Here is a 25,628-nt window from a genome sequence, read left to right as displayed (position 1 = left end):
ACCAGAGTGTAAAAATGAAACGTAACTTTGTTATTTTTTAATCAAATTCATATTATTTTAGTTATGATCAGCAATTTATTATTTGATATTATGCTGAGTTTATTGGTAGGTTATCTTTATGTACCCCACCCTGCAAACCTCAAAAGATTATTTTCTTCACAGTTAAAAAGTGTGATTTTTTTTTCCTTCAGCTAGAGATCAAAAGTTCCTTTAATTTTTTTGAGTCAGTGCCTTTAAAAAATAATCACATTAGGGCACCTGGATGGCTCAGTCGGTTGAGCGTCCAACTTCGGCTTAGGTCATGATCTCACGGTTTGTGGGTTCAAGTCCCGCGTCAGGCTGTGTGCTGACAGCCTGGAGCCTGCTTTGGATTCTGTGTCTCCCTCTCTTTCTGCCCCTCCCCCACTCACACTCTGTCTCTCTCTCTCTCTCTCTCTCTCTCTCAAAAATAAAATAAAAACATTAAAAAAATAATGAGATTAAGTGCAAAAATCATAACCACTAAAAAGATTTTATTAAGCGTTTTTGACTTACTATAATTTTTTTCATAATCAAGAGACACTGTAGATACTAAAACTTAAAAAAAATGGATTTATAGAAAGCCCAGGAGTAAATTGGTGGCTTTTTTTTTTGAAATCACATATTATAAGTTAAATGGTATTCATACAAGAATGTGAAGAGAGAGGTGCCTGGGTGGCACAGTCAGTTTAGTGGCTGACTCTGATTTCAGCTGAGGTCATGATCTCACATTTCATAAGAATGAGCCCTGCGTAGGGCTCTGTGGTGACAGCAAGGGGCCTGCTTAGGATTCTCTCTCTCCCTCTCTCTCTCTGCCCCTTCCTCTCTGTCTCTCAAAATAAATAAACTTAAAGGGAAAAGAATGTGAGGAGAAAGTGGGGAATTGTTACACTAGTTACAAAAACATTGCCAAAGATTTCTCTGATAAATTTAATATATTTTTTTAAATGTTTATTTATTTGTTTTTAGATGTGAGAGCACACATGTGCGTAAGTGGGGGAGGGGCAGAGAAAGAGGAGGAGAGAGAGAATCCCAAGCAGGCTCCATGCTGGCGACACAGAGACTAACTCGGGGCTCCATCCCATGACCATGTGATCAAGAGTTGGACGTTTAACTGACTGAGCCACCCAACTGCCCCTGATAAATTTAATATTTTAACACAGCACCCAGTATTTGTCAAAAGAGAGCAAGAAGAGAAGTTTTAAAAATCAGAATTTTTAAAAAGTAATTAGATTTCTTTATTTTCCTAATGATATTATTTGCTTTAAATATTTATTCTTGGGGGCGCCTGGGTGGCGCAGTCGGTTAAGCGTCCGACTTCAGCCAGGTCACGATCTCGCGGTCCGTGAGTTCGAGCCCCGCGTCGGGCTCTGGGCTGATGGCTCAGAGCCTGGAGCCTGTTTCCGATTCTGTGTCTCCCTCTCTCTCTGCCCCTCCCCCGTTCATGCTCTGTCTCTCTCTGTCCCAAAAATAAATAAACGTTGAAAAAAAAAATTAAAAAAAAAAAAAAAATATTTATTCTTGAATAAATTTTAAAGATACTTTTCTTTAAATTTGATTTTATCTTAAAAGTTGCTTTGATAAATTTCTATTAGGTACACTGTAAATAAGAAGGGATATCCCTAGAGCCACAAACAGGATATAGGAGTTTCTCAGAGGCTTTCCCAGGAGATTGAGGTTGTGGCTGACTTGACAGTTTATCTGGAAAGGCCCTGCATGTCCCTTTAATCAGAATTAAAGTGATTAGTATCATTGGAGAATAATGACTCTAGGCTAAGCCATTTAAATACAGAGAAAATTGCTTTAACCTCAAAGAGCTATTTTAGGAAACTGACTAGAATTGTAATACCTACTAAATTCTGCTTATTTGTAGTGGCCATGAAAATCGTGTGTGTGTTTAAGGCAAAGTTAAAACAAAAAAATCAGAATGTTTTTCAAAGTAATATTTTGTTTCAGTTTTTAAGTTATTTTCTAAGTTTGTTTTTTTCTTTTTCTTTTTGACACTTCGATTTAAGGACAAATATGATGAAATAGGTAAACCTGAATAGTATGTGATTATGCACTATCATCAAACTCAAAGAGTTGTAGTAATGATTCAATAAGAAATTAATAAAGAGCTATTGTCCCTGGCACTGAGGAAGCACTTGGCAGGTGGGAAGGCTGCCACTGCCACTTCTGTAACTATTATTGTAATAAGCATACTGGCTTTTAGAACCAATATTTAGTTCCAGATCTCTTCCAACTTTTAAAAATTGGTTTTTGGGGGCGCCTGGGTGGCGCAGTCGGTTAAGCGTCCGACTTCAGCCAGGTCACGATCTCGCGGTCCGTGAGTTTGAGCCCCGCGTCAGGCTCTGGGCTGATGGCTCAGAGCCTGGAGCCTGTTTCAGATTCTGTGTCTCCCTCTCTCTCTGCCCCTCCCCCGTTCATGCTCTGTCTCTCTCTGTCCCAAAAATAAATAAACGTTGAAAAAAAAAATCTTTAAAAAAAATAAAAATTGGTTTTTGATTTTGATATTTTGTTTAGGAACTTATTTCTGTGTATATCCTGTGATTATGTAGAGAAATCTATTTTCCAATCATCTAAGCTTTTCTATCATACATACGTGTCATGAGCCTACTAGGCTCCTCCAGGAAACAAGTGAGTAAAAAAATACCTTGGCAACAGCTTTTTCTGATGTGCTGTCTCTGTAAGACAGTGCCCTTTTTTTCCCCACCCCCAGAGCAATGAAGAGGACAGGGACATTGAGATAAAATGAGTTAGCTCACACGGACAGCTGACCTTAACCTTTATTTCCACTAATCAGCTTGTGAGATAGCTTTAAAAATCTATTTATTCTATTTCATTTCCTCTTGTCTATACTTAAAGTAACAAGTAAATTGTTGGTTCGAGCCATCTTTTTTGCTACTTTAAAGAACACATCCTAATTCTGTTCTTCTCTGCTATCTTCCTGAACGTATTTTCAGCCCTCTTGTCCATAATCAGCAAGCTTATACATAAACAGCCAAAAACAGTTGCATGTGGATGTGGTTGTGGTTTCATTTTATTTTAGAAGGGGGAAGATGGGGCTGGCCTAAATGCTGGATAGTTGAGGAGAGGAGAGGGGAGGGAAGGACCAGATCTGATTTAATTTCTTTTAACCTCTCCGTCTAATTTCTTTCAGTTAGCATGCTGGCATCTACAAAATGCTTTCTCTCTCTCTCTTTTTTTTTGAACCCAAAGAGCTGGTGTATTTTTTATTTTTTTTTCAATTTATTGTTATGTTATTTTATTGGTGTGAAATATACTACCAGTTCTACTGGTACATTTCAAACAAGCAATTAAACTTTGATCTGTTATTTGTTTTGTTTTTTTTTTATAAATATGAAATTTATTGTCAAATTGGTTTCCATACAACACCCAGTGCTCATCCCAAAAAGTGCCCTCCTCAATACCCATCACCGACCCACCCCTCCCTCCCACCCCCCATCAACCCTCAGTTTGTTATCAGTTTTTAAGAGTCTCTTATGCTTTGGCTCCTTCCCTCTCTAATCTCTTTTTTTTTTCTTCCCCTCCCCCATGAACTTCTGTTAAGTTTCTCAGGATCCACATAAGAGTGAAAACATATGGTATCTGTCTTTCTCTGTATGGCTTATTTCACTTAGCATAACACTCTCCAGTTCCATCCACGTTGCTACAAAAGGCCATATTTCATTCTTTCTCATTGCCATGTAGTAGTCCATGGTGTGTCTTTTAAAAGTAGTGATTACCTCCCTGCCTTTTTTGTTTCTTTGTTTATTTTAAAGTTTATTTATTTATTATGAGAGAGAATGAGCATGAGTGAGGGAGGGGCGGAGAGAGGGAGAGGGAGAATCTCAAGCAGGCTGTACACTGTCAGCACAGAGCCCAACGTGGGACTTGATCTCATGAACAATGAGATGATGACCTGAGTTGAAATCAAGTCAGACACTTAACTGACTGAACCACCCAGGTGCCCCATGTTGTTGTTTCTTTGTTTAGACCAATTTATTTTATCTCACATATTGAAGTACCTAATGATATCTTATTACAATGCTAAGCATATGCCTTTTTTTCCAGCTTTATTGAGCTATAATTGACATATAACATTGTTGAAGGTGCACAGTGGTGTTGCTTTGATACACTTACATTACAAAACGATTACCACCACAGCATTAGCTAGGCATAATGCCTTACCCGTGGCTGACTTTCAATAAATGTTTGAAAATTGAGGGGAGAGAAGATGGGGGAATGGGTAAAATAGGTGAAGGAGATTAAGAGCCACAGACTTCCAGTTATAAAATAAATAAGTCACAGTGATGAAAAGTACAACATAGGGAATATAGTCAATAATACTGTAATAATGTTGTTTAGTGACAGGTGCTAACTACACTTATCCTGGTGAGCACTGAGTAACAGAATTGTTGAATCACTGTTGTATACCTGAAACTAATGTAACATTGTATTTCAATTATACTTCAATAAAGATTGTTTTTAGAAGTTTGAAAATTTGATTTCATTTTGGCTTATATTTTTTAACTGAGCCCTTACTATATGATAGGCACTATGTTGAACTCCTGGACAACAAAGATGAATACAGTACAATCTGTGTTCTCCAGGGCTTCACCAACTAGGGGTAAAACAGACATGTAAGTAAATAAGTGCAGTTATTTTGATGAGTGCTGCATCAGACACGAGCAAGCTTATGTAGGAATGCAGAAAACAAGAGAGTTTACTTTGGAGAGATCAGGGAAAGGGGGTCTTATTTTATTTTATTTTTTGCTATTAAACCTCCTAGCTCTTTAACTTCTTACTGTGAATAACACTTATGTAGGTGAACAGATATTTTCTGAACTATCACCGAGCACCATGCTAGGTGCTTGAAGATCTCCACAGTGCATACTCTGGAGGAACATAGAGTCTAAATGAGGTGACAAGACATAAATATTAGGAAAAGTTAAATAACAATTCAAGACCATAATAGAAGAGCTATCACAAGATTTTGAGTAGTATTCCAGTGAATTAATTATCCAAATAATAACTGCTAATAGAGTTTAAAGACAAGCTCACTGTGGTCTAGCATGATGAAGAAAGTCTTTCTTACTTATACTGTACCTATTCTCCATCCTCATCCAGACCTCTGGTCTCCTGGTTATTCCTTTTTCTTCTACCTATAAGCCCCCAGAGGCTTACTTTCTTCTCTCTCTATTCTGAAGCATTGGTTCATCATTTCAACCTGTCTGTACACCTTCATTTTCATGTCCTGCCAGTCTTGAAGCACCCAACCCCAGATCTGTCAGACCACCCACCTTCTCCACTTCTAAACTCAGGCTGCTCAGTCTTGTGGGACAGTTTTACTAACCCAACAGATTGGTCCGTCCTGTCTACTGCATGCAAGAGTTGTTTCTTGAAAAGCAAATCTCTGTTTAGAATCCCCTCAGGGTTCCCCTCTGTCTTTATGTTTCAGAGCAAACTTCTATTGTTATTTTGCACTTATTAATGATCTGTAGCCTTATCAGGGAAATCTGTTTCCCTGGCTTCTGCACCTTCCTCTTTGCCAGAATAACTCCGGTTTAAGGTCACCAGTAACCCATCTGGCCATAACATGCATCTCATGGCAATCCCCTTTATGACACTCCTGCCCCACTCCATGCACACATACATGTACTTTTCTGGTTTCATTGCCTATTAAGGCCCCTCCTTTAGAGGCATTATCCTTTGCTTTATACTGTATACTTAGCACCTAGCATAGTAGGCATAGTAAATATTTGTTGAGAATGAAGGGAAGTTTGAGCTAGTCTTAAAGAATGAGAACATTCTAGGCAAGAGAAAACATGGTCAAATACAGAAATGAGTATGTCTCTATGGCACATTTAGAGAACAGTGACTAGGTTGCTGTGTGTTAAAAAGATATGCTTTGCGGAGAGCAGCATACAGGGGTCTTTCCATCCATATCTTATCCAATGTTTTCTTGACACTTCTCACCCGCTGCTACTCCAGTCTTCTCTTGCTCTTTACAGCAAAAGTCCTCCAGTCGTGGACTCTCTGGTTCCTCTACTGTTCTTTCTTGAATTTGGTCAACTCATGCTTTAGTTCCACTGCTCAACTGGAATGGCTCTTAGTGACTTCTGTGGTGCTAATCCAATGGACATTTGTCATTTGTCATCTTGCTTGTTTGTCCACATCATTTGACAGGGTGGTTGCTCCGTTCTTGCTAATATACTTTCTTCCAGGACACCAAACTATCTTGGTTTTCCTCCTACCTCACTAATTGTAAGTTCCTCAACTCAGCCTCAGACAACAGAGTGGCCCAGGTTCAGCCCTCAAAGTCTTTTCAGTCCACACTCATTCCCTCACTGATCTGATCCCATCTTTTATCTTTAAACATCATCCACATGCTAAAACTCCTCACTGTCTATCTCTAATCCAGATCTCCCTCCATGGACTCCAGACTCTTACAGCTAACTTCCTATCAACATCTCCACTTGGAAGTCGAATAGATAACCCAAACTTAACATATCCAAAATTAAACTCTTAATGTTCCCCTAAAAAGCTGCTTCTCCTGCAGCACTTCCCATTTCAGTTTATGGCAACTCTAGCTTTCCACTTGCTAAGGCTAGAGCCTTGAATTCTTACAGTTCACAATTCACAAGAAATGCCCTTTAAAATGTATCCAGATGTAGCCACTTCATTGTTATCATCATGTTCAGTCATCTAAATTATTATAGTAACATCCTGATTCTTCTCACCTTTGATGTCCTACCATCTGTTCTCAATGCAATAGTCAGAGTGAGTGACCCTTTTAAGATAAATTAGAGTATATCACCATGCAAAACCCTATAGTGGTTCCTTTTTCACTCCAGAATAAAATTAAGTTATAATAGCCTGCAAGACCTATCTGGCCTCCTATACCTATCTGATCTCCTGTCCTACTCCTTTTCCTTTATATCGTAGTTCAGCGAAACCATCCTTCTTACAGTTCTTCAGTCATGCTACTGCATGACTTGGGGCCTTTGCTCTTGTTTTTCTTTCTGAAATGCTCTTTCCCCCCATAGTTACATGGCTCACTTCCTCACTTCCTTTAAGTCTTTGCTTAAATGACACCAGTTTAGTGAGGACTACCCTAACCACTCTATTCAAAATTATAACCTACATTTGTCTATCTTACCCTCCTGGTCCCCCCCCCCACCCCCACCCCAGGCCACTTATGAGCTTCTATGTGCCTTCTATTCATTCATCTTATTTGTTTTGTTTACTTTTTACTGACAGTTTTCTCCATGCTGGAAAATAAGCTCCATTAAGACATGGATTTGTCTTTTCTTCATAAAACAATGCCTGACACAAGTAATTAATAATTACTGAATTGAGCTAGAGTAAAGGTAGGAATTTACATCTGAAAGTCTTTTGGAGATCTTAAGTTTCATTTAAGTAAATTCTGTAGCCATGAAGAAAAGATATGTGAGCCCCAAGTATAAAGAAGATACGTTTGAACCAGGAAAGATTTGTTAATGGTTGTAGGTCTGCATGTACCGTTATCATGCTTCTGTTGTCATTTGGTATTAAATTATGTTTAGTCCAGTGATTGATACAGGACTGGATTTTAGATTGCCTTCCCACTCTCACAACTAACAAGGCTTTAATCAGGGCATTAAGGAGCTCTAAATAGGCTTTGCTTTTGAATCTGCATATCAGGAGGGGGCTGGGAGCATGAGTGGGAGGATGTCATGTCCCAGTGATTAATGATCTCTAGGAAGCTGAAAAGGGGAGAGTAATATACACAGTATTTCTACCCCCTGGAGTAGGAATGCAAACACCATTGTGCAGATCTGTGCATAGTCACTGACTTCCTGGTAGCTGGAGAATTTCATACACTCTTCTACCACAAATAAAACTGTCAGAGAAGTGACAGAGCTCAAAAAGCTGGCCTTCCTTACTTAAAAAGAATAGCTCAAACACAGTGAGCCAGAAAATTAATTTTGTAGTTGTTTGGAAACCCAGTTGTTTAATAAGAAATGAGAAAATGAGAACTTTTCTTGAAAAGCCTAAAAGCTCCAAATATTTGTTGAATCAAACTCAGCATTTGGTTTCTTAAATTTACTGAATTCCTGGAAACTACTTATTTTAAATGAATTTAAAGGAAAACATTCCTTTGTAATGAAATGCACTGTCTTAAACTTTTCAGTGTGTTCTCTATGGTAGATTTAGAAAATCATCCTATCAATGGACTCCTGTGCCTGTTGCCCTATGTGTCGAAAAAAAATCCTAACATTTCACAATACTTATATGGTTTTAAGAAAGTAATTCTATGGTAGAGTTCTTTTGTTTGTTTTCATCCCCAGTGAATCTGTGATATTTAATAACAGTTTCCAAATGCTTAAGTCAGAAGGGAAACATTTTTAACTCGATAAGGAACTACAGATGTTTGCAAAAATTTTTAAATGAAAGTTTGTGGGAAAAGCATTGTATTTCAACCAATTGTGATCATTTACAAATAATCAAAATGAGGGCCTTTATTTAACAGTAGCAGTAGTAATCACAGAAGCAGTGACAGATTTTTAATGGGGACTTCCAAGTAACTTGTATTTTACCAAGAACCATTCATTGGTAGGACTTGTTATTTTTGTTCTTGGTTCAGATTTTTTTGATACCGTTTACATCACTACTCATTGTTCTACATTGTCTAATTTTTAAACTTTGATTTTTTAAATATTTTTTCTATAATATAAAAAAAAAGGAAGGAAATACTCATTCTTGGGGAAATAAGAGCCACACTTCAGAGTAAGGAAAGAAAAAATTTTATATTTTATTTCTGTTTTGTTGGTGTTTACTTTGTTTATTTTTGAGGGTGTCACTATAATCTAAATTAAAATGAACTACTGTGGTCTAAATTAAGGCAGCATCAGATAGAATCAGCCCTGAGTTTGGTTTCCAAGTGGTTAGACTTTTCAATTGCATTTGCAAGAGTTTATTTTTAGTCAGGATGTGGTTATTTTTAGATCTGCTTCTCTGTCACTAGGAAATGTAATGCCTGTCTTTCCATTGTTGTTTATCAGGAAGTTCTAAGGCACAGGCTTATAATATCCAGTTAGCAGAGAACACTGCCTCTCCTTTTAGATGAAAGAATATGAAATAATCCTTGAAGGAAAATCTGTTAATTGAGAACATGTCTAATTTTTTAAATTATTAGTGTCACTTTAGTCTCTTACATGCTGAGCAACAGAACAAGATTTTTAGGGAACATCAAAAACACAAGGTTTGGGTTCCCCCTACTGGTATGCATCCCAGGTGCATGTGTTCCTTAGTGAAAAGGCCTAGGGGATTAGAGATTTGAAATGGCTATGTGGACCTCTTTTAAAGAGATCTGGTGATGAGAAAAGGAGAAAAAAAACACCGTTACCTATTTTCTGATAATGTCTTTTAAAAAAATTATATGATATATATGCTAACTAAGTTGGATGTAAATTAAAAAAAAATAAAATAAACTGAAAAAAATTACAAATAAAAAATAAATAAATAATGAAAACCTCAAACTATTTTAAAAATTAGATGATCCAAAAATTGTATTTTTTACATCTAGAAAGAACAAAACTTAATCCCATAATATTTGGTTTTTTAATGTTGTTGCCTCTGTGATAAGCTGCTTATATACAGCTTCTCAAATGCTTTATGTTGTAATCTAAGGAATAATAAAACACCAGTGGCTCCACAAAAGGATTTAAAACCCCAAGGAAAAAAAAAAGCTAGCATTGTGTCATAATAAAATTAAAGAGATGGTGTTAAAGCTCACTAATTCCTATTTTAGCATTTCAGAAAGTGACAGGACATCATGTGATTGTGTGTGTCCATTTAACATCTGTTCTTTCTAATTTCTCATATGTGTATTTAAAACTGTTCTCTTTATTTTCTGTCTCTTAGTCAGTAAATGCCAAGTAATATTAAAGGCTTGTTTTGAAATAGAAAAATTTTAATTGACTCCTAAAAGTCATTTCTGAACTTCTTATTAATGTTTGCATCTTAAAGGACTATTCAATGAAATTAAAATATTGTATTTTTAAATTGCTTTTCAGCAATGCAGTCAACCTTTTAAGCAATGTTCCGGTCTCTTGTTTGGATGTTCTCATTTGTCCATTAACCCATGAAGAAACAGCCCACGAGGCAACGACTCTAGATGAACTGCCCAATGATAAAACAGCTGAGAAAGAAACTGTTTTGAAAAACAATACCATGGTATACAATGGTATGAATATGGAAGCCATTCATGTTTTACTCAATTTTATGGAGAAGAGAATAGACAAGGTAAGGCTGATAAAATGGAGACCTTGGGAAGATGTTTCTAAAGAATGTAAATGTGCCATATATACAGACATCACAGGACATGATTTTTAAATTTAATCTTTTTTTTTTTATAGCTGACATACTGCATAATTATGCCCTGGAAATCATTTTATTACAATATACGATTAATTGCTACAACAAGTCAATTTACTTGTTTAAAGACAAAAAATTTGTTAATGCAACACCAAAACTGTGACTAGTGCCTGCAAGTGAAGGAAAAATTAATGACTTTTCCATGTAGGTATTTTTTAAGACCTAGAAGTAAAAATTATATGCCCACAAAACCTGAAGATAAATACTTTCCATAATACCTAAAAGCTATCTTTAAAAAAAATCGAGTTTTCATTAGTTGTGAGCTGCTTATTTTCTCTTGTCTGTCATATGCTTTGTCTGGTAGGTATACTAAAAGGCAGCAGGGTAGTATGGGTAGGTTGTCAAAACCTTTGCCTTATTTAAGCCCATTGGTTGAGCCATTGAGGACCCCACAAAATGTAGGAAAATCCAGGGAGGATAAAAATGGGCATTAATAAAAATGAAGATAACTGGTAGAATGAAGACATGGTTAGGAAAATAATTTCTTAAATAGTTTGTAAAGCTTTGGTAACATAAAATGTCTCCCCCACCAAAAAAGGAGTATTAATATACTCAGTTATATAGAGGAAAGTAATACTGTTAGAAACTAATGTAGTATGTCTGGTTTTCTTTATAGGGAAGCAGCTATAGAGAAGGTCTAACTCCGGTTCTCAGCTTATTAACAGAATGTTCCCGAGCCCATCGAAACATCAGAAAATTTCTCAAAGATCAGGTAACTGCTTAATGCATATTACACCTCATGGTTAATCTTCTTATATGCAGTTTCTAAAAATAGAATTAATGAGTTGCATTCTTTCATAATGGTTTACTTTCATAAAATCAGAAACTCAGAAAAGTTAGTTTTAATCTTTGAAATCTTACTAATCCGGGAAAAAAGTGATCGTGTGTATTTTTCTGAGTCATTGATTCATTTATTCAACTAATAGTGGAGATCTACTTTGTGCTGTGTTCTAAGCATTGTTCTAACCACTGAAAGACAGATGAAGTCTTTGCCTTGTGGAGTTTACCTTATAGTCGGAGAACAAAAAGTAAATGAATATGTTATAATGGCAAGTTGTGATGTGTTCTGAAGAAAGCAGGGGAAGGGGAGATTTAGGAGAATCAGCAGGGCCTCTCTGAGAAAATAACATTTGAGCGGAAACTTGGATAAATAAGAAAAGCATCTCTGAGAATATCTGGAAGAGGACTATAGAGAGAACATGTTCAGAGTTCCTCAGGTGAGAGGATGCCTTGGTGTGCTTATGGAAGAGCAAGGAGGTTAGACCAAGTTGACAAGGAGAGTGGTAGATGAAGTAAAAAAAGGTAAGCAAGAACCAAATAGCCTGAGGTTGTATAGGACTTTTGGTTCTCTTTTAAGTGAGATGGGCAAGCATTGGACCATTTTGAGAAGGGGAGTTGAATGTAGGGTACTTGTTTATATTTTGAAATACTCTGGCTACTATATGTAGGATAGACTAGGGGAATGTGAGTGGATGCAAGGAGGCCAGCTGGAAAGAGAGCTGATGGTGAATGTTTGGAGTAGGCTGATAGTAGAGTTGATGATAAGGATTCTTTCTACCACTGTGTTTTCTGTTCATCTGCTTGTGTCATATAACCTTTGTCTCCCCTTCTATCATGAGTGAATTGTCCCTGCTTTCTTCTGTGGCCAGCCTCTTCGCTTGTGTCCTAGATCCCTTTCCTTCTCACCTTCTCAAGAACTTTGCTTTTGCATTTATTTCCTCTCTTCTTATGTTAATCCTTTTTTTTTTTTTTAATGTACTGGGTCATTTCTGTCTTCATCCAAACACATCTTTCAATCTAAAAATAAAAAAACCTTCTCTTAATTCCATTTCTCAAGCTGCCTCCCCATTACTCTGTTCTTCTTAATGCAGTTTTCCTCAAAACACTTTTCTGTACTCACCTTCTCTATTCTTTTTACTCTTTAATTCTCTCCTGCACCCGCTGTAATTAGGCTTTCCACCCCACTGCAGAGGCACTCATCAAAAATCATCAACCCAGTAATGCCCAATCTAATAGTTCTCAAACCTTTTTTCTTTAATTCCCCAGTGCATTTTAATGTAATGCGGTATTCTCTCCTTCTTGAAATGCTTTCTTCACTTGGTTTCTAGGACACAATAGGGAACCTTTTTGCAATGTTTGAGTGCCCCGAGGCAATATTGCCTTGGTCTCCATTTCCACTCCCTTGGTGATCTCATTCAGCAGTCATGGTTTTGAAAATCATCTGTATGCTGATGACTCCCAAATTTATGTCTCTGGCCCTGACTTGTCCCCTCTGCTCCAGACTGATATAACAGGCTGCCTACTCATCTCCTCCCCTTAGATGTATACTAGGTATCTTAAGTTTTAACATATACCCGACTAAGCTCTTGATTCCCATCCCTTCACCTGTTTCTTTCCTTCTTTCCACATTTCGGTGCATGGTACAACCATTCACTCCACTGCTCATTTTTTGCAATACAGAATTTCCCTTGTTAAATGAACCAGCTTCATTTCCCCCCCCCCCCTTATGTTTATGATCAAGATTTAGTAAGCACCTTACCATACGTGAAGTACATTAATAGATACTGCTGCTAAGGAGAAATTAGAAAGTAGAGACTCTATCTTTGAGGAATTTACAGTCTATTGGAAGAAGAGAGTAGTACCCTGAAAGCATGAATAATCATTTAAGCCAAGTAAACTAGTTGATTAATGAATTGAAGTCATTTTCCAAGTTGATTATTTTAAGACATTCTACTGTGACTAGGAGGAGTTGGTGAATAGTAAATGAAAAATATTTTAAGTTTTCTATATTTTAGCTTTTTCACATAGGAGATCCAGGTTCAACTGAACTGTTTAGAGTTTAGATCTCTGGCCAGAAGAGCCAAAAAAAAAACCTGTTTGTTAAACAACTTCTCTATGTGAAGCTCTTGAGCCACATATTATGTAGAAACAAAGATTATGAGACCCTCTTTTTGTCCTTAAAGAGGCACTACAGTATAAAGAGATGAGGCATGACAAGTAAAGATAACTAAAGATACAAGACACACACAAAAATCCACTTTCTTCCTGAGAAAGATGCACTCTCAACTATGATGATTAAGAAAGGCAGAACATAAAGTAACAGGTGGTTAGTTTTGGTAATAGTGTAAATGGAATGACGGCTAGTTAATTATTACACCCTATTTCATTATTACCTGAAGGAACCCAACACATGCCTACCCAAAGGAAATTGGTCTTAAGTATTGAGGCAGGTAGAAAGAGAACAGATGGTAGAAAGTACCAACCCAGGTTGGGTTAGTCTGTGGAGAGGTTTACAGAAGAGATGAGGAATCTGTGGATTTGAGAGAAGAGATGGACAAGATTTGTCAAAATAAAAAATTTGTAGGGGCGCCTGGGTGGCTCAGTCGGTTGAGCGTCCGACTTCAGCCAGGTCACGATCTCGCGGTCCGTGAGTTCGAGCCCCGCGTCAGGCTCTGGGCTGATGGCTCGGAGCCTGGAGCCTGTTTCCGATTCTGTGTCTCCCTCTCTCTCTGACCCTCCCCCGTTCATGCTCTGTCTCTCTCTATCCCAAAAATAAATAAACATTGAAAAAAAATTTTTTTAAATAAAAAATTTGTTGGAGGGTAGTATTTGGGAGGAAATAGAATGAGTCTATACAAATGCAGTTTGGGAGTGGTATGTAACAATGAAAGCAACAAACTTATGTTTAAAAATTTTTATTTTAAGAAACACAAAACATTGGTAACAAAATTTTGGGGTGATAACCTCTGTTAATAGATTCTTTACTCTGGAACAGTAGGCGCATACTACATGAAATCACTTGTTAGATGTCTCATTCTTCTCTACATTCAGTGTATAGAGACCATATAGAACTCAATATGGTTAGCTGAATCAAATAAGGATTTATTGTGCAGTGACTTTGTGCCTATAGAGCACAGAAATCATGGTGCTCTACCCTATCAGAAATACTGAATATGGGTTCTGTAAACACTTTGGTAGCTTATTCAATTTTCTGGGATTTAGTTTCTGTTTGTGTTCACAGCTGTATCTCCAGTGTCTCCAATACCTCCTGATTCAGGATAGGCATTCAGTGTAGAAGGACAGAAAAGAAGAAAGTCAGTTGAATGGATTAAATAAAATAATATACACATGAAGGGTCCAGCACAGTAAATTATTATTTGACTTTGTTTTTATTGTCATTTACTACCTTAGTGCCTAGCTTATGGAAGGCACTTTTAAAAAGGTATTTGAGGAGTGTCTGGCTCAGTCAGTAGAACATGCAACTCTTTTGTAAATTCGAGCCCCATGTTGGGTGTAGAGATTATTTAAAAATAAAATCTTTAAAAAGAAGATCTTTGAATTCATTCATTCTTCCTTCAATCAGCAAATACTTATGGAACATTGTAATATGCCATGCACTGAGAGCAGTAAACAAAACAGAAAGAAGTCCCTGCCCCCATGGCAGTGACTCTTGTGGAAGAAGGCCAACAGTAAAGAAAAATATACACTGTATCAGGTGGTGATGAGTGCTGTGAGGAAGATTAAAGTGGCGGGCGGGGGTGGGGGTGCACAGAAAAGAATGCTCAAGGTTAGTCATATAGGGTGGTCAGGAAATGCCTTCCTGTAAGCAACATTTTCACATAGACCTAAAGTGAAGGGAATGAGCCACACAATTTTCTAGAGAAAGTGTTTCTGGGCAGAGGGAGCAGCAAATGCAAAGACCATGGTGTGTTTTAAGAAGTTCCATGGAGGCCTGTGCAGCTGTAGCAGCATAGGTCAGAAGTGTAGTCAAATTGGAGTTAGAAAAATAGCAAGAAGCTGGGTTATGTGAAACCTAAGGGAGTTGTAAGGACATTGTTTTCACTAGGAGTAAGATGAGAAGCCCTGGAAGCTGGAGGACTGAGACCAGGAATGACATGATCTGACTTTCAAAGGATCCCTAGCTGCTTTGTAGAGAATAAATCATAGAAGGGCGAGGTTTGAAGCAGAGACCACTAGGAGGTTGTGGTAATAACCAGTTCAGGCGAGACATATCAGTAACTTGGATTTGGTAATACTAGAGGGAGTAGTGAGAATTGGTTGAATTATGGATATATTTCAGAGGTAGAAACAATATAATTTGCTGGTGGATTAGATGAGAAGAGGCTGTTTCTACGGTGTTTGTACTAAACAGTTGGAAGAATAGATTTACCATTTAATGAGATGGAAAACTAAGAAGGAACAGCTTTGGTGGGAGCATCAAGACTTCTGTTTAGGACATGCTAAATTTGAGAAAGCTTTAAAAGTCTGGAAGTCAGTAAAGAAATTAAGATAGAAATATAATTCAGGGAGTTATCACTATATAGAGACTGTATAAAGCCATAAAAACTGGTTGAGATCACCAATAGATTAAGTGAAGAATGTCACCCAAGAGCACAACCCTTGAATTTTCCAACACTTAGAAAACAAGAAGAGAAAAGAGAATTGGCAGAAGAGGCTGAGATGAAGCAGCCAGTGAGATAGGAGAACCTGAAGAGGGAGGGGGCTGGGTGGATGGATGGGTGAAGTGAGTGAGCAAGCAAACAAACCAAGCAAGCCATCTGCAGGTCAATTGATAAAATAGGGTGATGGTGATGTTACTGCCTCCTTTGCAAGGTTACTGTAGAGATCAAGTATAGAGAATATATATGTATATCCTCTCTTATAGGAACTAGCACCTTTAAAGTATTCAATAATTAGTAGCCATTTTTATTATAAAACAACAAGAAAACATAAGTACAGATTTTTTTAGTAAATACTGAAAATGCTGCAGGAATTACAAAAAGGGAAAAATCAATAGGAATGAGAGTATTAAGAAAGGCCCCATCGACGATAGAGAAGATAGATTGACCCTTGCTTTAAAATGGATTTTGATGGAAGCAGGCAAAGGCATTCCAGATGCTAAAATAAATAAAAACCCAGCAATGAATTTGAGTATATCATGGTGGTACAGTGAAGAGGTGTTTCTCTTCAAATGAAATTTAATTACAAACTTGAAATCATTTGAGGTGGGATTTTTGTTGTTGTTGTTGTTGTTTAGTTTTATTTGAAAGCAAACCTATTTATTTTTAAAAAGCTTTTTCCACTCATAGAAAACTGAGCTCATAGACATTATAAGACTGACCAGTTGCATGGTGCCATCCTCACTTACTCTAGTACCCACAACTGATGATGGTTTTGCATTTCTGCCATTAGGTTTTACCACCATTGAGGGATGTGACAAATCGTCCTGAAGTTGGCTCAACTGTGAGAAATAAGCTGGTGCGCCTCATGACACATGTTGACCTTGGAGTCAAGCAGATTGCTGCTGAATTCCTTTTTGTCCTTTGCAAAGAGAGAGGTAGGTTAAACTCTCTTTGCTCTCTACATTTTTATTTTTCCGAGGGAACTTAAGAAATCTTTCTGTTAGTAGTGGCCGTCTCATTCCACTCTTTTCAGAGCTTACTCCTATCTGTTCTATTAGAGGGCCTGAGGAGATATTAAAAATTAATAATTTAAAAAATTTTCTGTATGCTTCTGAAGTCATTAAGATGTACAAACACACTCACATTAAACTTTGCCTTCTGTATTCTTAACCCAGACTTCTTAATCTTGAGTGAGGACCTGGAGCCATTATGGAAAATCTGCTTAAGTAATTCAGGTGCTACTATTCTGGGTTTTTTTTTTTTTTTTTTAGATTTTATTTTTTTAAGTAATCTCCTCACCCAACATGGGGCTTGAACTCACAACCTTGAGAGACCAAGAGTTGCATGCTCTACCAACTGAGCCAGGGTGCTACTGTTTGGATAACCAGGCAAAGCCCTGGGTTAGTTCCCTTTTGTAATTCCTCTTGGAATTAAAACTGTTGGAGTCTTGGTTTCTTCCCTAGGTTATTTAATAAATAATTATTCAATGTGAGCTACATATACTATGGAAATATAAAATGGAAGATGGAAAGTACAAAAATGCCTAAGATATACCCCTTACCCTTGAGATAAGGATAAGATAGAGGTAGAGAGAAATTTTAATTTTTTTAATTTTAATTTTTTTATTTTTTAAGCGAGCGAGCAGGAGGAAGGGGGAGAGAAATGGAGAGAATCCCAAGCAGGCTCCAAGCTTAGCACGTAGCCCAACGCAGGGCTTGATCCCACGACACAGGGATCATGACCTGAGCCGAAATCAAGAGTCATTCAACGGACTGAGCCAGCCAGGTGCCCCAGTAGAGAGAAACTTGAAAGTAACTATACTACAATGTAATAAACACCATTTTATAAGCATATATAAAGTGATTGTCTTCTGAGATACATCTAACAATTTTAAATATTTCCTAAAATTATATGGGTTATTTGCCCTGCAAAATCAAGTTCTTCAAACAAGGAACTTTAAGTTATCCAGATATTTTTACCTATTTCTTTCTTCAGCTCCTAGTTTTATATGTATATTGGGGCACCTGGCTGGCTCAGTAGGTATAGCATGAGACTCTTGTTCTTAGGATCATGAGTTCAAGCCCCACATTGGGTGTGGAGCCTACTTAAAATAAGAATTTCAAAAAAAATTTTTTTAATTAAAATTTAAAAATGTAGTAGTATAAAAATTCTATCTAAGCAGATTTTATATTCCACTTTTTTAAAGTACCTCAGTTTTGTGAAACATAATTTGGAGGTAGAAAACTTCACTCACTTCTCCCAAAATATTAAGTTCAATTCTCTTTTGTTTTTTTACCCAGCTATATTGAGGTATAATTGACAAGTGAAATTGTATATATTTAAAGTATATTATACACCATGATTTGGGGTGTGTGTGTGTGTGTGTGTATTGTGATGTGATTAACACAATTAATTACTTATGTATGTCTGCTGCCTGCATGGTTCCTTTGTGTGTGTGTGGTGAGAATGTTTAAGACTTATTATTTTAGCAAATTTCAAGTGTACAACACAATACTATTAACTATAGTTAATTTCATTTCTCCTGTCCCTAACCACCATTCTACTCTTTCCTTCTAAGAGTTTTATTTTTTTTTCTTTTTTTAAGATTCTACATGTAAGTGAAATCATATGGTATTTGTCTTTCTCTGGCTTATTCACTTAGCATAATGTTCTCTAGGTTCATCCTTGTTGTCACAAATAGCAGGATTTTATTCTTTGTCATGGCTGAAATATATATATTTACATATTTACGTGTGTGTGTGTGTGTGTGTGTGTGTGTGTGTGTGTACCACCTCTCCCTTATCCATTCATCTGTCATTGGACATTTGGCTTGTTTTTGTATCTTGGCTATTGTGAATAATGCTGCAGTGAACATGGGAGTGTAGACAGCTCTTGGGGATAGTAATTTTGTTTGCTTCTGATATGTACCGAAGAGTTGGACTGCTGGATCATAAAAACTGCTGTTTTTAATTTTTTGAGTAAACGCCATACTGTTTTCCTTAGTAGCTGCACCAATTTATATTCCCACCAATGGTGTGCAAGGGTTCCCTTTTTGCCACATCCTTGCCAACATTTATCATCTTTTTTTTTCATCTCTTATTCTTTTGATAAAAGTCATCCTAATAGGTGTGCAGTGATCTCTCGTGGTTTTGATTTGCATTTTCCTAATGATTAGTTAAGTTGAGCATCTTTTCACAAAAAGACCTGTTGGCCATTCATATGACATTTTTCAGGTGTTTTGCCCATTTTTGTTTAAGCAGGATTTATTTTTAAGTTTATTTTTATTATGAAAGAGATAGAGACGGGTGCAAGTGGGAGAAGGACAGAGCAAGGGAGAGAGAGAATACCAAGCAGGCTCCATGCTGTTGGCACAGAGCCCAATACAGGGCTTGATCCCACAGACCATGAGATCATGACCTGAGCCAAAACCAAGAATCAGATGCTTAACTGACTGAGCCACCCAGGGCCCCTTTGCCCATTTTTTAAATAAAATTATTTAGAGATTTTGCTACTGAGTTTACCCACTGAATTCTTAAACTTTATTTCTAACTGATTCAGCCACTTCAGTTCCTGTTAAGATGGCATATTAGCAACATAATTTTATCAATATAACAATAATAATAAACAGCTATTATATATTGGGGTATCATGTTCCAAACATCCTAGGCCATAATCTCATTTAATTCTCATAAGGACCCTATAATTTAAATATTATTATTCCAGTATCATAAATGAATTAACCTGAAACTTGAGAGTGTTTCAGTAATTTACTCAAGGTTGTACAGTTGCTAAGGGCTAAAGCCCAAATTTGAGTCCTCTCTTTCCATTCTGCCACATTTCTTTACTTAGAGTAATTATCTTCAGCTGTTATCACAAATGTTCTTTTAAATAATTCAGTTCTTTCATGACTTTGAGAAAAGATTGATACAGCATTTTAGGATTAAGTGACTCGTATAGTGCCTTGCACATGTAAGCTGAATTGAATCAATTTTTCCAAGATAAGAAATGAGCTGTTTTTGTAAAGTATAATTATGTATGTATACATAAATCTAAATCATACCTATGTATCTATCCATCAAAAGAGGTTTATCAAAATACATACTAACATCTTATCCATTGTTACCTTTGAGTAGTAGGATGGCTGGTGACTTTTTTTAGTTCTGTGTATTTTGTAATTTTTCTACAGTGAGCATGCATTTCTTGTATTTTTTAAAAAAATTTAGGGTGCATGGGTGGCTCAGTCAGTTAGGCCTCCGATTTCAGCTCAGGTCATGATCTCACCGTCCATGAGTTCGGGCCCCACGTCAGGCTCTGTGCTGACAGCTTGGAGCCTGGAGCCTATTTCAGATTTTGTGTCTCCCTCTCTCTCTGCCCCTCCCCAGCTCATGCTCTGTTTCTCTCTCTCTCTCTCTCTCTCTCTCACTCTCTGAAAAATGAATAAACCTTAAAAAAATTTTTTTTAATTTTAAAGAGGAAAACTAAAGCTTATTTCTTCTATAATTACAGATCTTCATAAATTATATTACATATCTAAATATAATCACCTTACTAAGAGTTAGTGTCATAGCAAATATGGCATATGCATTTATATATGAATTTGTTCAGTGTTTTTCATTTGAAAGTATTAGCTTTGTTCCCTCTTGAACCCTACATTTGAGGTTTTATAGTCCTAACTTTGAGCCCAAAGCCAACCCATATTAGCAAAAGTATATCAGTTTCACTTGACCTTTAGCAATTCTGTGTATGCTCATCTGCTTTTCCTTCCAATCTGATTTTAAGTTTAGTAGATACATTCTTTTGGAATAAAACTTTACCCATTTAACCATTTACTCATAATTTTTGAGCTATAGCCAGGGAATGCAGAAGTATAAAGATAAACAAGGTTTCTGTTCTCATATCACTTACTTTCTTATCAAGGGTTACAAACTCACATGCCTTCAAGTGCCAGGCTGGTAATAAAAATGGACTGGACATAAGAAGGTGAATGAAAACTGAAACTTAACTCATTGGTGGGAAGATGGTGGGTTGGGAGTAGGGGAACAAGAAGATTGTGCGAGATTGGAGAGAAGATATTGCTGCTACTTAGCTCCAACTGGTTGTTATCATGAAGGAACATATGGCAATGTTACCCAGTATTCTAGATTTTTCAGGAGAAGCCAGGATTCTGGATTTTTACATAAAATCTCCCAGTTTTTAAATGCTATCAACTAATTATAATTTAAAACCATCTAGGGGCTCCTGGGTGGCTCAGTCGGTTAAGCGTCTGACTTCGGCTCAGGTCATGACCTCACAGTTCATGAGTTTGAGCCCCACATCAGGCTCTATGCTGACAGCTCAGAACCTGGACCCTGCTTTGGATTCTGTGTCTCCCTCTCTCTCTGCCCTTCCCCCACTCATGCTCTATCTCTATCTCAAAAATAATTACTATAAATGTTAAAAAAAATTTTTTTTTAAACTATCTAGCCAAAAGAAAAAGTTTGTAGTCCACATCCAACTTGTAAGTCATCAGATTTTGGAGTTTGGATTGGGTTTGGATGCAAACTATACTAAAATGAAATAAATTTCAGATAATTCATCAATGTTAAACTTTCCTCTTAAGGACATTCAGCTAAGTTTGAAGTGAAGGTATCATGATGAAGTCTTAAAAGTCAGACCACTAAGTGGAAACAACAGGCAGCAAATTGGGTTAGGAACACAGAAACTAAATTAAGAAGGAAGATTGGGGGGCGCCTGGGTGGCACAGTCGGTTAAGCGTCCGACTTCAGCCAGGTCACGATCTCGCGGTCCATGAGCTCGAGCCCCGCTTAGGCTCTGGGCTGATGGCTCAGAGCCTGGAGCCTGTTTCCGATTCTGTGTCTCCCTCTCTCTCTGCCCCTCCCCTGTTCATGCTCTGTCTCTCTCTGTCCCAAAAATAAATAAACGTTGAAAAAACAAAAAAAAGAAGGAAGATTGAAATGGGACAAGATACAAAGGGCAAAATTTCATGGCAGCCTTGGCACAGAAAGAGTCATCCAAGGGTCATCAATACCCATCTTTGCCAGGCTAAACTATATCCCCAACTGACAGTGGCCCACAGGTTAACTTGTGCTCGTGCCCACCAACTTGTTGAGCCAAATCTAAACTTATGTTACCAGCTCTGGCAATTGTGTACTTTGTCCAGGGGGCCTAAAGAGAGGCCTTGTGTGTTTTAATTAAAGAAAACAATTTGTAATACAATCCTCCCCCTGTTAACACATTCATTAATTACCAGTGTGTGCTAGGCACTGTGGTAGGAGCTGAATTACAAAGATAAATAAGGCTTAAACACCCTCAGCACATAGCCTCACAACTGGAAACTTTCGTCTCCTTTATTTGAGTCTCTGAGGAATAGGTAGGTGTCTGTTTAGCTGGTAGCTGAAGTCTCCCTTTTCTGATCTTTTCTCTTCCTGTCTTGTTGTTGTTGCTGCTGTTGTTGTTGTTGTTGTTGTTTTTAACTGTCTCTATGTGTTTTCCTCAACCTGTACACATCTCGACATCACGGTCCTTTATATCTTAGCCTCTTGAATGACTAATCTGTTTTTCCTCTTAGTATCCTAACTACCACTCAGGCTTCAACTTGCTGCAAATTAGGCTTTCCACTGCCTTTCCCTACCTCCCAGATTCCTCTGAAAGTGCTCTTAGTAAGCTCACAAGGTAACTAATTTTCAAAAGTAGTGGGTATTTTTTAGCCTTCATTTTACTGCATCTATCATTGTAATTGACACTATTGGCCACTCTATCTCTGTGCTACCATACATTCCTAGATTTCCTCTGACCTTTATTTTTAATCATAGTTAACAACTGTCTTTGCCCACATTGAACTGCCAGTGTTCCCTAGAGTTCTCTCCTGACCCCTGTTCTCATTTTACATTGTCCCCTGAGTGATCTTATCCTCTACTTGGCTTCTGCTTCAGCCAATTTGCTGGGGATTCCCAATTCAGTGTATCTCTTAATATAAACTATTAATAAGTCATATCCCTCCTTTCTGGTCAGGTTTTCTTCAGTCTGTCTTCCATGTGGTTAGCAAAAAGATTCTTCTAAAATACAAATATAATCTCATCACTACCACCTTGTAAAACTTTCAGTGACTCCCTGTCACCTGGTAAAATCCAAATTTTCTTAGATGCCTCCATGGCCTGCCTTTTGTGCTTCTAAGTTCTAAATTTACTACTAATTATAAATTTACTACTATATACTTTTTGCTTACTCATGCTATATTTTTTGTTCTCACCTGATCATACTGTACCATTTCTTGGCATTATCTCCATGACTTGGCAAATGCTGTTCCTTTTACATGCAATGTCTTCATTTGCATTGCAAGCTTTATTTATCCTTGAAGATCAGCTTAAGTATCATCTCTGTGAAGACTTGTCTGATCATGGAGGCAGAGTTAATCATTGTCCTCCTTGTACCATTTTTACTTACACCCATTTTTAGTACTTTTGACATCTGCTATATTCTAACTCTTAATTTGTTGAACTTGCATTCTAGCCATTGAGTTTCCTTAGGTCAGAGATCATATTGTCTTCATTTTTGGATCTCCAGTTTTAACAAAGTACCTTAGAGATAATAATAAAAGAGCAAACATTTCTGCTATCTGAATGTAGTGTAGTGAATATACAATCTTATGGATTTCTTCATGTAAAGGAATAATTTCAGTATACTATAAGAGAGGAATGTGCCCGGTACTGTGGCAGCCTGAAAAAGGGAATGATTGGTTATGTGGAGATGGTCAGAGAAAGTCTTTGCAGAGAAATAGGAAACAGCCTTGGTATGTATAGGAAAGAGACTAGTTCAAGATGTGAAGAATCCATGATATGCAGGAATAATAGGAGATGAGTTTGGGAAAAGAAGGCAGGGGCCAGAAAATGAAGCAGATCTTAGAGGTTTTATACAGGAAGGTGATAACAAATTTTTGCTTTACACAGATCTATGAGGCAGCTGTATGGAACAAGGAATTAGAGGGACATGAGACTGAAAATAGGGAGACTAGTTAGAGGAAGCTATTAGTATAAGATTTCTAAAAGTTGCAGTATTTGGAAGGAAAAGGATTATAAAGCCTTCTCTATATAACAGAGAAAGGGGATTGGTCTCTAGGTAGAATCTGGCTCTGCCATTCTTTCTCCTTGGTAAAGAGCAAAACCTCTTTTTGTTTTCATGACAGAGTGTGATAAAACCCATGTTTGCGTAAGCTGCAATACCATTACCACCAGTGCAGTTCTGACTGCAGTATGCTACTATGGTTGCTTTCCTCTGTTCATAGTACCTCTAGCATCTTGATAAAATAGTGGTGAAATATTTTTTGCAACTTTCTGACTGTTGATTTGTCCCATTTCTGCAGCAGTTTTACCTAACTGCATGGTTGATTACTAGGACAAAAAAAACCAAGTATTTTTTTTTTAATGTTTATTTTTTTTTTAATTTTTTTTTTTTTAACATTTATTCATCTTTGGGAGACAGAGAGAGAGACAGAGCATGAGCGGAGAAGGGGTAGAGAGAGGGAGACACAGAATCCAAAGCAGGCTCCAGGCTCTGAGCTGTCAGCACAGAGCCCAACGCAGGGCTTGAACTCACGAACTGCGAGATCATGACCTAAGCCGAAGTCAGATGCTCAACCGACTGAGCCACCCAGGTGCACCGTTTGTTTGTTTATTTTGAGAGAGAGAGAGACAGACAGACAAGGTACGAGTGGGGCAGGGGCAGAGAGAGAGGCAGAGAGAGAATCCCAAGCAGGCTCCACACTGTCAGCACAGAGCCCAACTCAGGGATTAAATTTATGAACCATGAGATCATGACCTGAGCTGAAATCAAGAGTCAGACGCTCAACTGACAAAGCCACCCAGGTACCCCTAAATAAATTTGTATGTTGTTTCTTTCTTTTTTTTTTTTATTTAAGGGCCACCCAGAAAACCTTTTCTTTGCCTTAGCAGCTCACTTTATTTTTTAAAATGTTTATTTTTGAGAGCCAGAGTGCAAGCAGGGAAGGGACAGAGAGAGGGGGAGACATAGGACGTGAAGCTGGCTCTGCTCTGATAGCAGAGAGTCCAATGCAGGGCTCGAACTCATGAACTGAACTGTGAAATCAGATTGACCTGAGCCAAAGTCAAGAACCAGTTGCTTAACCAACTGAGCCACCCAGGTGCTCCACAGCTCACTTTAACATCCAAGTTCAGTCTGTTTTCTTTTTACTACTTTCCCAGTATTGAATAGGATATTTTACAGTGTTATTTGAAAATAGCTAAAAAGTAGTTATAAAACATTCCATGAAATGATGTCAATCAGAACTTCACAAAGAAAATATTTCTCACTGTGAAAATTTTGTAGTCCATTTGTCATCTCCCTTCCCCAACCCCTATTTTTAAAATATTTTATCCTATTAACAAAAGTTCATTTGATTCTGAAACTAGTGGCTATAGCCTTATCTGTTTTAAAGGCAAAGCAAGTCTTTAAATAGCCTTTGTAACCCAAACTGTCACAGAGTTGATACATGTTTGTTCCAGTGAATGAACAGTAAGCATTATTTTCATAAAAGTGCTAGGGATTTCTTACTATTAACTAACTTCCAGGAAGATTTTCTGCTTAAGATAGCAGATTATTTAGTGTTCAGGTTACTTTTTAACCTATTTTGGCTTTTCATAAACTCTGCATTCTTAAGCTATTTTAATGTTTAGCCATTGTAGGTGGTTACTTACATTTTATGTCTTTTTTATTGTTATTTTTTTAATTATATTCATTTCTCAATTTAGACTTCCACAATTTCAGTCAGTA

At 37.3% G+C, this 25,628-nt stretch overlaps 1 protein-coding gene across 7 annotated transcripts in view; it reads left to right on the top strand.

Moving 5' to 3' along the window:
- The window catches only part of RIC8B (RIC8 guanine nucleotide exchange factor B), a 102,899-nt gene that overhangs the window by 53,053 nt on the left and 24,218 nt on the right, over positions 1 to 25,628 (top strand). For all 7 annotated transcript variants that reach the window (XR_005795315.1, XM_040491001.1, XM_040491005.1 and 4 more), the window contains exons 5-7: positions 10,080 to 10,308; positions 11,057 to 11,152; positions 16,633 to 16,777. Coding sequence is in view for 6 of the 7 variants with exons in the window: in XM_040491001.1 (XP_040346935.1) it covers positions 10,080 to 10,308; positions 11,057 to 11,152; positions 16,633 to 16,777 (470 nt within the window). In the remaining variant the exon portion in view is untranslated. The remainder of the gene's footprint in view (positions 1 to 10,079; positions 10,309 to 11,056; positions 11,153 to 16,632; positions 16,778 to 25,628) is intronic.

This window comes from Herpailurus yagouaroundi, unplaced genomic scaffold (assembly GCF_014898765.1).
Source record: "Herpailurus yagouaroundi ecotype Mexico unplaced genomic scaffold, PumYag 182, whole genome shotgun sequence".
NCBI lineage: Eukaryota > Metazoa > Chordata > Mammalia > Carnivora > Felidae > Herpailurus > Herpailurus yagouaroundi.
This window is presented reverse-complemented; position numbering and strand designations above follow the sequence as displayed.